The sequence below is a fragment of the Gymnoscopelus braueri genome (genome assembly GCF_963280865.1).
Source record: "Gymnoscopelus braueri genome assembly, chromosome: 8".
Taxonomy (NCBI): domain Eukaryota; kingdom Metazoa; phylum Chordata; class Actinopteri; order Myctophiformes; family Myctophidae; genus Gymnoscopelus; species Gymnoscopelus braueri.
Genome location: NC_137609.1, coordinates 32,652,862 through 32,666,122, shown reverse-complemented (window position 1 = coordinate 32,666,122; position 13,261 = coordinate 32,652,862). Strand labels below are relative to the sequence as shown.

At 39.5% G+C, this 13,261-nt stretch overlaps 1 protein-coding gene across 1 annotated transcript; it reads right to left on the bottom strand.

The window, feature by feature from the left end:
* Positions 1-715: 715 nt before the first annotated feature.
* LOC308090438 (palmitoyltransferase ZDHHC20-A-like) lies at positions 716-12,171 on the bottom strand. Its single transcript, XM_080435624.1, has 12 exons — positions 12,048-12,171; positions 10,212-10,238; positions 9,735-9,829; positions 9,217-9,337; positions 8,793-8,862; positions 8,656-8,688; positions 8,251-8,371; positions 6,476-6,608; positions 4,206-4,332; positions 3,526-3,620; positions 3,143-3,180; positions 716-2,886 (listed from the first exon to the last, which is right to left on the bottom strand). Exons 1-11 carry the CDS (start codon positions 12,163-12,165, stop codon positions 3,143-3,145), a joined length of 978 nt encoding a protein of 325 aa, XP_080291750.1. The 5' UTR covers positions 12,166-12,171; the 3' UTR covers positions 716-2,886.
* Positions 12,172-13,261: the final 1,090 nt, after the last annotated feature.

The following is a 13,261-nucleotide window of genomic DNA, read 5'->3' as shown; positions in this document are numbered from 1 at the left end:
AACATTAATGAATGAAAGAATCACACTTTAGTAGATACAGCATGATTCCGTGCATGCTGAAAACAACCAGACCTAAATAAAAGTGTGGATGACACCATTTGGGGGTACAGTGACCTCTGCTCCATCTACATCTGAGGGGGCTGCACCACTAAACACACTGAAATCCAGAATGTTCATTTAACGGCGAGTTAAATCGGCACTGTGGATTTTTGCTATGAAGTAGGATTCTAAAACTTTTCTTGAGAACTGTTCCAGTACCAATCAACCCTTCACCATCACAGAGACTATTTAGGAAAATCATAAACATAATGCTGCACCCTGTAATTTCAAACAAACAGCATGAATAAGGTGCTTAAATTAGTTGTTCTCAATAGGGTCCAGGGACCCCGGACCCCATGTTGAAGGAGTTCAAAATTGACCCTTAAAGGTCTGTAACTCTGAGTATAAAATGGAACCAAATGGATCCAATGAGGTCCTTGAAATGAAAAAGTCTGAGGACCACTGGCTTAAGTGGATGGAAAGGTCTTATGCTTATACGTTTTTAAGTCCTCCCCATTTCACAACTTTTAGACTTCAAAGACATTGCTTGATACACAAGGACCACAGTGGGAAGAAGTCAGATCTGCCGTGGTTGGATTGGTTTGTTGCTTTTGGTACTTTTAACTTCCACATACATCCCAGTAACATCTGATTAAGAATGGAAATGAAACAGGTGTGCTTTGGACAAATTTAATGCTTGGCATTAATACAAAAGATTAAACTATTTACAGTATACTATTACAATGCATAAGGTCAGAGAATAACTGTTTAGTGCCACATTTGTCCCCAGAATAAATGAAAGAGATCCACATGGCAGTTTAAAAAAGCAAAGTAAAAATATCTATTAAAAAAAAATATATATATGGCAATTTAACAACAGCAACATATAACAAAATAATTATTCCAAACACGTTCTAGGTGCCTGAAAATAAATAAAATTCTAAATGTAGCGCAAAATAAAATAAAATCATTAATAAAACTACAGTAGCTATAATATTTGTTATGTGTTACTGCAGGTACATGATACATTAATCTAGGTGAGAGAATTTTAACTAGAATTGTAACCGTGTCTAGCACTGGTGTAGAGGTTAATGTGTTCCCCTGTGCAGTCTCATCTTCAGCATTCCTACTGTCTGACTGTCTTAATGAAGAAAAACATACTACAGCAGAATAAATGTGTGGCAAACAATAGACAAAGAACAAACATGTGAACATTGCAAGTGCAAGAGGTTGGCATGAATAATGCCTATAATTCAAGAAATAATTTGGTCCTCATAGCTTTTTAAGCTTATATCATTTGTACATTTCCTGTCAACTCTGAACTAGAAAAACAAATATAAAAACTGTAAACAGAGATGATCCCATCACCAGTTAATCAGTCATCAGTTATTTGATCTGCATAGACTGTAAAAGAAATGACACTGTGAAAGTAAAATATGTACATGTTTGATGGGTAATAGTGCTGCACGGTTAATCATGTAACATAACAAATACTAATGACACAATCTAGCAAATTCACAATTTTCCATGCGTTTGAAAATAGTCAAGATGTTGGGTAACACTTGGTATGCATCCCATGTCTATAATGCATTAGAAAAATGTATAATGCATTATAATCTGCTTATAACACGGAATAATTACTTATAAGAACTCATGAATACTCAATGCTTTATAAAAATAAGCACAACACATTATAAAGCATTTTAAGGACAAGTATTATAATACTTCATAATTGCTGGAAACTCAGGCCTTTTTTGTTCAAGGATCATGTATTATAATTTTCATAATTGTAATAATACATGCATTAGAATAACGTATAATGCATTATAGTCACTGATCACTATAAATCATTGGATGCGTAGAAAGTGTTACTAAAAAGTATGCCAGTGCCCAGCAATAATTGTATTATAATACTTGACTTTATAAGTAGTTATAAAAGGCTTTATAATTACTTATAATGTCATTATGAGTACTTATGAATGCTTATAACTGTAATTCTACAGTGACGCACATTACAATGCGTTTATACTTGACCTTATAAGTAATTAAAATAATCTTTATAATGTGTTATATTTATTGTTATAAAGAAGTATGTGTATTTATGATTTCTTATAAATAAAATTATACCTTAATATAAGCAGATTATAATACGTTATATGTATGTTTATAATGCATTATAGACATGGGATGCAAAGCAAGTGTTAACAGATGTTGAAATACAGTAAGATTCAAAAAGTGCAGTAAAATCAAAATTGTTCCCCAAATCACAGTTGATCCAAATAGTCATGGGTAGCCCTAGTGCAAAGCTTTCAGTTGGCAATAAAACACCAACGGACACCTTTATTGCACTCAACAGTGTGGACACATGTCAAGTATTAGCATTAGTCATTTAGTGCTAATGTCCCTTTAGGCCCTGAGAATAAATCTTGTTTTTGTGCTTCAAGGGCCTCAATCAAAACACATAGGCCTATACTTATTCAAAATGCTTCCTTTGCTTATAGCTGTAAAGTGGATAACATAGACCGGTAATAGTAAAAAATAAATAATTACATGAATGAAAAAATAATAATAATAAATACAAGTGCCAGCTGCAAAAATAAATGTAAAGTAGTTTTCAGTGTCTTTGGACAGGAACAATGAGTCTCTGAAACGGTGCTTGAGTCTGGCACAGTCTGTATGTGCAGCCTCTTGTTTTGATCATGGTACCAATGGTACTTGTTGTGTGAGAGGATGCTGTACTTACTACTGTAGCACAGAACAAAAGAGACTAGGTTCCATGGAGATGTCAACGCTCCTGGTTTTAAGGCATCAGAGTTGATAGCTTTAGATATTCACTGGCGAGAAGTCCTGGGACAATGAAGGAGAGAACAGTCGAAAGTCAACATTGATCAAGCCACTGACGTTCACACTTGTTAAGTGTGTTAAATGAAATTCAGGCGATATTTCAAAACCATCGATGATTTTGTCCTGAAGAATTATACTGTAGCATTAAGGGTTTAAGATTGTATTATTATACTTTTTTACAAGTGCAGTAGATATACATTTATTCCAATCGTGCATATCTACATTTAGAGTGATTGGATACATTTCTTACAGTACTTACCTATTTTTCCACTTTGACAGAGACTATCTGTCCTCCATCTGCAAGGCAAAAATTTTAAGAGGCAGTTTCAGAAATTAGTATAGGATTATTAAAAAAGAAAAGGTCAGAAGTACACACAGAAATATCTTGTTAGAAGGGGATTATCTGCTACACACGCATGTAGACTTCCGCACTTCACATTGTTATTAAACATCGTTATTCAACATTTACTGTATTACGTTTTTGTACTGTATATCATAACTTAAATACAATAATAAAAATAAAAACATTTAAAAAACAGCAAATGTTGTCTGCATATTTTGTCTGTCACAAGCAAGCGCTGTGTTTTATGCCTTGTTGCAGATTAAAGGGAAACAAACTGTCAAATGGGATCAAGGACTCACCAGCTGTATCCACACCGTTCTGCTGGAGGATAGCATTAGCTCGCTCTGGGTCAATATGCACCAATCGGGTGACGAAGGAATGTCCATCGCCCAGACTGGCAAATCATCAGGGACAAACAAAAATGGTTGAAAAATATGTCAGGAATGAAGGGAGTTCAAGAGTTAAAATAGTCTGAGTGACTTACACATCTTTGTCGTGGGGACAGAAACCTTCTCCAATCTCCATATTTTTTTCCCATAACTTTCGTACTTAAAAGTAGCTAAAATAGCCGATCTACAAGCTCGCAACGCACCTCCATCATGAGCTTGTGCATCGACTGTTTTTTCTATTATAGAAAAATGTTTAGAGTGAAAGTGTTTAAGTCTATCAGTGGGTTTTATACATATTGAACCAATGAAAAGTACTAACAAGAGCTTTCGACTAAATAATTACTACATTGGATCCATTGGAACACAGGTTGTTTTTTCCCCCGTTTATAAAAGAAATAACGTTTTGGATATACAAGGTTTCTGTCCCGACAGCGATGACATCTTGTCATTTAAAAAGAAATCTGTTCACGGTTCCATCACAACACATTACAAATACCATTAAATGTTTGCGTGTGTTGACCCCAAATACTTTTAGTTATCTATAAGTAATTTGCATGCCATAACATCACTGGGGAGAGGAGCACATTCACCTGGATAACACAGGAAAAAACCAAGACAACTTCTGCTCTCCAAAGACTTCAGCCACATTTCGGCAAAAGCCTAAATTGAATCCATTTTTGTCCGGTCCGGTCCTGAAGACAGGAGCCCTGAAAGCCTCTGAAAGACAGCATGGAGAGTACACATCACTGACAGTTTACGTACTTTCATGAATACACACATTCACACTCACATCACATACACCTGCCTGTAGGAATCTAGAACATTTTGAGAGTGACAACTACCCAGAGATGGGAGTAAGTCACATGTTTTTCAAGTAACAAGTAAATTCAGTCTAAAGTAACACTGAACTCCCAAATCAAGATGAGAAAAGTAAAAATTCCCTAGGTGTAGTGAACAGGTCAAGTCAAGTCTCAAGTCAAATCCCAAGTGCTAAACAAGTCATTATTTATTCTGTAATAAGTAAAATGATTTTTTTGACAAATTATGGGTACAAATGGTATTAGACATTAATTTGACGTATACTAATAATACAATGTAATTATTAGTAATGCATTTCAAGTGTTTTTTAAACTTGAATTATTAACCAAACCAACATGAATGTTTTCTTTTAAGAGCACATTTGTATCTACTGTATTTATTCAAGCCTGAAACCCTCTCATTTCTGGTCCAGTTAAATGTTGCCTCAGGCTGCCCCCTGCTGGCCGCTGCAGATTGTTGTTGTGTGACTGTGAAGGGTACTTCAAAAAATAATAGCCTAGAGCAGGGGTCTTCAACGTTTTTCAGGCCAAGGACCCCCTAGCCGAGAGAGAGATGAAGCAGGGACCCCCACTACATATTGTATAAAATTGTGTTGCAGATTAAAGTTTTTCATAGATCGCTTCATAGACTTGTTTGACAGCACTGTGATCAGGTATGTTGGATTCATGTGTATTTTCAGACATGTAACCACTTAAACCGTCAATACTTAGTCTGCTTCTTTTTCACTCTACACCAAACCTGTTTGCTGAAAATAGCCAACACAACACCTTGCGTTGCGAAGCATTGTGAGCTTGTAGATCAGTTATTTTTGGCTAAGTGGTTTCAAGTGGTTAATTTAAAAGAATTATCCGATCACACAAAGATTTGGTGACCCCTCTGTAGTAACTCTGAGGACCATCCTAGGAAGACCCCTGGCCTAGAGGGCAACTGCACCTACTACCGCTTTGCATAAAATGTTATTCACCCTGTAACACCTTCAACTACAACACGAGAACTGGCCACCAACACCAAATATGCCACCCGTATTTGTAGAGGTGGAAATAAGTGAACTGCAAAAGATTCAGACTGTCTACCGTTTCAGATTCAGAGTGCGAAAAGGGATTCGGTCAGATGAGTATAATTATCACACCAACCTGCACAAAGTTACTGGTTGAACGGGTATCAGCCTTAATGTACATTAAGTTACATGGGCCACCTCCAACCCAGTGCGATCCAACAGGGTACGTGACAACTTGGCTGAGATGCCATCGCGCAGCTGATGCAATGCATTCTCACACCCAGGTTGTGCTTCGGTGAAAAGTTGGAAAACATCTGACGAAGCGTCAGGCTTTCCTATTGCATTGCATGTTGACGAGTACGGTATGCAACTCGAACGGCACTTAGTCGGCAGGAATGGACATCACACCACTCGTTTGGAAAGCGCCTCACTCTGGTGTGCCTCACGGGGTAAAAGTCTGCTTCTGATGACACGCCTGCCTCCCATATAATAATAAGCAACTGCAATGCTATTCCGGCCTCCATTATATATGTGACTTTATGCATTTGGCTTGGTGTGAATTAATTGTTAAATTAAGCAATACTCACTATAACTGTAGTCTCCAGAAGGTGGCATGAACATGTCCTGTTCTGTTCTGTATCAGTTTCCCATAGCTTCATTTTAATGGCTCAGCAGCAGCTTTTTACGGGATAAACATAACACCTTCACATGCGTTTCCGGTTCAAATCTGCTGCTGAGCCAATCAAATGGAACTATGTGAAACTGACCTGAAACAGGAAAAGTTTATGCCCCCTTCTGGAAAAGGGAACTACAGTTATATACAGATTTAGTTTAGACGTTGTTTTGTTTAATGGATACGGAAAAAGGTTCGAGTCATACTGGTCAAGTCACAAGTAAGTCAAAAGTCATAGGTGTTCAATCCAAGTCGAGTTGGAATTCTGTTATGATCCAAGTGTCGAGTGTAAAGTTGGCAAATTGATAACTTAAGTGTGACTTGAGTCGAGGTCATGGTGATTGCAGTCCACACATCTGCAACTACAGTACCTATAGTTGTCCTGTTCTTTCCTATGAGCCATAGATGGTAGCTGAAAAGTGACAGGATGCTGACGAAGAACATGGCCGCCACAAGAAACAGAAATAAGATGTGGAATTTGGCGTGGTTTTCAGGCAGTTGTTGCTGAAGAGGGGAAAAAGAAAGAGGAGACAGCAGGTTAACCTTTACATTTTGCAAATGTTCAGTGCAAACTTTAGTTGAGTCACTGATGGTGGGGATGACCTCCTCATTCCAGATTATATACAAAACTAAGCTGCTTATGTGACAAATACCAAAACACCCAGATAGTGTGGATTTAGACCAACCCGTGCAGGGACTTACACAGAATTTAGTGTACTGTAAACAAAAACACACAGTATAAAACATGGTATTCTAAGCAGCCAATTCAATAACACTTCACACTCTCTTGCAGTTGGACAATGAAGACAAGGGCGTCATTGTCTAAAGAGAAGCCATGTAAGGCCACGTAGAGAGAGACTTTAGACTCAACATCTGATGTGAACAAATACAACGTACAATTTAGGCATTTAGCAGACACTCTTATCCAGAGTGACTTACAATTGTGAGATTGAAATAAGCAGAGTAAGCATGAACTCTAGTCCACAAACACAGAGTGCAGAGAGCACAGCGTATTGCCTCAAATAAACTAGGACATCAGGTAAACAGTGAACCTAGCATCTGTCTAAACAACATGATATCGGAATAACAGTCTGTACATTTGAAACAACCAGGTAGACAATGAACTTATAATGAACTAATATGCTATCTAAATCTAAGAAACAAAAACATGAGAACTAGTGACCAAGATATGTCATAGTAGCCATATCTTGGTTAATTTCTAGCATCAATCGGGGGAAAAAGGGTGCCAAGAAGGGGTATAGGGAGAGTGAAGTGCTAGGGGGTGAGGTGGAGTCAGAAGAGGTGAGTCTTTAAGATTAGGGTGGAGAATTGGGAGTGAACCTGCAGTTCTGTCTGCAAAGGGGGGTTTATTCCACAGTTTGGGAGCCAGGAGGGAGAAGAGTCTAGGTTGTGTTGTCCAGGGTGTTTTAGGGAAGGCTCATACACTATTCCTGTGTTAGCGGATCTAAGTGAGCGGGAAGGGTTGTAGGGTTGGATCAGGTCTTGAAGGTATAAGGGTGCCACGCCTTTGGTTGCCCTGTCGGCCAACATCAGTGTTTTGTACTCGGTATGGGCAGCAACCGGGAGCCAATGAAGGGAGTGGAAACGGGGGTAGACATGTGAAATTTTTGGCTGGTTGAAGACCAGGTGTGCTGCGGTATTCTGGATCATTTAGAGGGAGATACAGTATAGCTCCGAGATGACTGAGGCCTGGATAAGGAGCTAGGCAGACTCCTGGGTGATGATGGGTCTGATCCTTCGGATGTTATAAAGTGTAAACCTACAGGAGCGAGTGACTGCTGCAATGTGTGCCATGTAGGACAGGACAACACCCAGGCTCTTGGCAATTGGAACAGAAGCTACCAGGGAGTTGCCTATGGAAATAGTGGGATCCTACATGGGGCACGACTTACCTGGGCAGGAGAGTAGTTCAGTCTTATCTATCAAATAATAATAAGGAGAGTATAATAATATAAGTATAATAATAATAATAATACTCAAGATACTGATAACATGACACGGTGCAACTTTCATTCCCTGCTTGTCTGACCATTCACAGTAAAATCAGTGTCAATTTAACTGTGAGAGACGAGTACTAGCGTACAAATTGCATTTCCTTTGGAATAAAAATAAAAGTTATACTTACGGTCCAGAATTTCATGAAATACTGGACAACTGTGGCCGAAATGACTGCACAATACAGAGCACCATAGGCCAGGAACAATACAAAGTATTTGTAGTTGGAGAATCCCACACAGTTATTCACCCTGAACAAAAGAAGATGGAAAACAGGAGGAGAGCCAGAGAATGAGAGAGAGGAGAGAGGAGAGAGGAGAGAGGAGAGAGGAGAGAGAGAGAGAGAGAGAGAGAGAGAGAGTCAATTCAGTGGGAATAATTCCTTTGCTAAGAAAATCCTATTAAGCCAAATACATTCAAACTAATGGAGTAGATAGCAAAACAATTCTTATGGATGGAATGGGAAGGCAAGCACATTTGAATAAATGTAACTTATACAATGGCTACTGCTACAATCAAGTGAAGAATACCATACCAGGGGCAGTGATGGTCCATCTTCAGCACACACCTTTCAGAACATAGTCAAAAGGACGAGAGATGATGAGGGCTTGTTATTACAATCTTATTAGACATCACGGGCAGATGCTCACATGTAAGAAAGTAAACACTCACATCTCACAGGTGGAGCAGTGATGGCAGCGGTCTGGTTTGATAACCTGACAGTGGTCACAGTATCGGATAGCTGTTGGAATCAAATGCCACAAATTACATTACAGTATACATTCACATTTCAGATTCTCCAAAACGATTACCAGCTCTCAAGAAAATGTCCTTCAGGCACTTTATTATTTGGCTAGCATGCTGCCTGTGCCAACTGAAGTGCCCGAAGGACATTTCAGTGAGTGCTGGTAATCTCTGACAATATTGCCATAAACGTTTCCTTCTTTACTTTGATAACATAGCTTAAATAAGCATTAAGATGCAGAGTTCTATTATTAAGGGACAGATATGGTGTACATACTACATAGACAAACTACAAACAGTAATCATAGTGCTTATAGTGAGCTAATTTACAACACCCATTCTATTGCCTCACCGCCTCCAGCTGTTTGTGTGAACACTGGCAGTTCCCTGGCCACTCTCTTCAGGATCTCCTGCTGCACCTCAGATCTCTCCTCTTTCTCATACAGTTCCTTCTCCGCTTTGGGCAGACAGAACTGGAGGAGAGAAAAGAGATGCCTCACACGCACATAGGATACGACGTAGCCTAACTTTCCTTAGTGCTACTTAGTGAGAGACTGCCTATGCCTGTGAGAAAAGTAGATAGTACTGTAGATGGCCTGACGAAAAAAAAGGCTATACATGTGGAAATGTATATCTATAATTTACACAGCCATCATGAAGTAGAGTGACCTACTCAAATCAATCAATTAAAAATGTTATACAATTGTGAAATATGAGTGTGGCGCGCACACACACACACACACACACACACACACACACACACACACACACACACACACACACACACACACACACACACACACACACACACACACACACACACACACACACACACACACACACACACACACACACACACACACAGCCTACCACTTTGGAGGGGGGAGCTGGTCTGACGTAGATGGTCTTCCAGTAGGACCAAACAAATATGAAGAAGAAGACGTGAAAGATAACCAGGTAGCTGACTGTATGGAGTAGGACAGACACACACATCAGCCACTATGCTCAACTGAGGACAAAAAACCCGCTCAACCTACTCTACGAAAACCTTATTACTCTTTTACAACCTATTGTAAGAAAACATACTCAAACTACTGTAGGAGTTCCTGGTTGGACCTACTCAACCTACTCCATGATTAGTCAGCTAGAATGACATACAGTAGACACCAGGTGAATCTTGACTTACCGCTTTGTAAAGCGGTTGTACATTGAAAAATGAACACTGAGGATTTAACTGTGTAGGATTGTAAGTGGAACAGTTTGTGAGTGTGTGACTGTGACTGTGTGTGTGTGTGTGTGTGTGTGTGTGTGTGTGTGTGTGTGTGTGTGTGTGTGTGTGTGACTTACTTCGTTCGTCATTATTTGGGACTGTAACTGTTTGAGACCAACAAGAAGATATGGATTAGAGCGAAGTCTGATGTATACAAGTGAAACACACATTGTCCATTGGTTCTGCGATAGAGTTTTACTTTAAATCTCTGAATGTTTCCACCCAGTTGTAGCAAGTACACTGAATTTTAAAGTCGAGACATATCGGTAGGCGGAGATCTCCGATCGGCATACTACGCCAGGCTAAACGGTGAGACCCTCCATTCAAGGGTATAACCAAACTTGGTTCAGTTTTAATAAGTAGGCTACTGTACATACACTACATAAGAGTATAACAATTTTAAAGTCCAGTGGTGGACAGTTACAGTCTCCATTTCTCCCAAACAACCCACCTACCCTGTCATCCCACTCCCAAACCCCCCTTCCACATCAGCCCACACCATGCGGCGTGCAGCCTGGCACAGCCAGCGGTGAGCCTCCTATAATAGAGTGCTTTGTCTACGCAGTAGGGATGTCCCTGCCCTGACCATGGCACTGACTGACTGACCCACTGACTGACCCCCAGGTCTACTTACATGTTGTTCATAGATACAGTATCAGCTCCAGGCTGAAAGGAACCAAAACAATAAGCCATTGTGTGCAGAAAGGCTGAACAAGTAACCTTGTGTAAAAAAATATATTACAGTAAAATTCTTAATTTAACTCCTAAGTTAGAGTGTACAAAAGAAATAAAATGGGGCCCATAATGGTCGGTCCATATAGAAATATGACTTTGCACAATTATATTGGCATTGTCTGCAATATTGACACATTTCATAGTCACTGTAGTTGACACGTTAACATGAGATGCCAAGAAATGATACAACTGGAATAATTGGAAGTATTGTTTTAGCCATAGAGCTGTATGTGTGTGCAGAGAACTTGATTCTGAGATTATGTGTTTATTAGTGTTGCGTTATGCCTGGTTGGACCACTGTTCCATTACAGGTTGACCACTAGTCAGCATACAGCTGATTCAGATGACCTTTTTGTTTCATTTTTTTTTTACCAAATTAAAATCACATTGTGAGTTGCCAAACTTTTTACACTTTTAATAGTGTAGAAATTAATAAATTAATAATAAATATTTTTTTACATAGGCCTATTATATCCACTGGTCAAGATAATGGTACAACTTGAGCGCTCAGTCTCATTCTGCAAAAATCTGATAAAAGTCGATTTCCTACACTATTTAGAGTTAAATTAAACTGACGATTTTACTGTATGTGCATTTTTACCCTTCTATCGTCATTCATATTCCAAATTTGTTGTATGAATTATATTTTTTATCATTCTATACTATTTTCACAGGAAGACTGCCCCTCCACACTGACTCTGTTCACTGACTTGTTTGTTAGTTTTATAAACTGCAGTTGACTGCAATTGCGACAATCATATCTTAATAAACAGCAGGTTCGTAGTGCAAAACATTTTCTAAACAACACTTTGCATGTGTTTCTGTGAGACTGAGCAGCTAATTACCAATCTACTGTCAATATGAAAGTCGAAAATGTATAACTGCACAACATCCATCTTTCAATGAAATAGCTTTTGCCCAGTGTAAATAGTGGAAATACTCCACTAAAGTAAAAAATACCTCAAAATTGTACTTAAGTACAGTACTTGAGTACATGTATATAGTTACTTTACACCACTGATAATGTGAATGGTTTATTATTCGGACAGGTTATGATCGATGTCAGATAAATCTCAGTGAGCTGCTGTAACTAATACCAGCTGACCAAAGTTGACAACTAACCTGGAACAGAAAAAAAACGCACCGAAATAAATGCTACAAAATACAATAATACTTACAGACACACAGTTCCACGACGTACGCATAATAAGACCAGCCGACAACCAAGTTTATAAAGAATACGGGGATCCAATTGAGAGCCCGTTTACAGCCTCTCAGTACGTGCGAGGGCGCCATCTTTAATCCGCCTGTAGCTGGACATTGTGTCGTGACGTCAAGAGGCTTTAAAGCGGTGGTACTCAACCTGTGGGTCGGGGCCAGGGGGGTCCCCCCGATGACAGTGATGTGTCCATTTAAGGACTTTTAAGTAAGACCTACAAAAATTAGGAAAGAAAAGAAGAAGGACTAATACTGCATCAAAAGTTATCAACGAACTATGCTCTAAAAACTGGTCAATAATTGGCCAAATTGTCAAATAATATAAGAAAGAGGCACGAATTGAAAGTTGCTCACAAGCGCATGAACGCCATGAAGCACCGGGAAGTATCTCTACTTCTCGGATTGGCTCCAATGGAGCAGGCGCACAAGCGTTTCAGACGGTAGAAGCATGCGCAGTAGGGTTTTGAATGTGGAATTGTTGCAATCCCAGATTTGACCACCAGACAACGGCAGCTTCACTGTTCTACCGCGGTTCTGGGCTTGCATTAGTCGTGACGTCAGGGGGCTTTAAAGAATGGAATCACAGAGAGACTGCACAAGCAGGAGTGTTGAGTAGCATCATGGGCAATCTGGGAACCCACCCAGAACCAAATAAGAATGAAGCAGAATCTGTTCTTGAGAGATTACATCATGGGTGACTTCTGTTTGTAGTCCGGAATTAGTCAGTGATGGAAAAAGTACTCACATTTCAATGCAATGTAAAAAATACTCTGTTACAACTTGGCTGTTTTGATTTGTATTGCTTATATGGTGGTGTTATTGCACCACCAAGCCACAAGGAGGCAGTTGACGCATTGGTGGTGGGTCACTCTACTACTCATTGATTTAATAAACGCACGTGTGTGTGTGCCGGTGTGTTTGGAGTGGACTGGACCCCGAGAGGTAGGCTACGACAGTTCTTACCGCACGCACACAAGCGCACGCAAGGACAGAGGAAATATAGGAAATAGAAACAAAAGGATTATAGTTTAATAGTAATACACAAGGGTGACGTTGGGTTTTATTATTGTACACATTTAGTGAGTGCTGCTGGATGCCAAGGAAACAGGCTGGAGTGTGTGTGAGGCCATCGCGTCAAGACAAACTTTTGGAGTCCAAACGCCACCGTGAATGA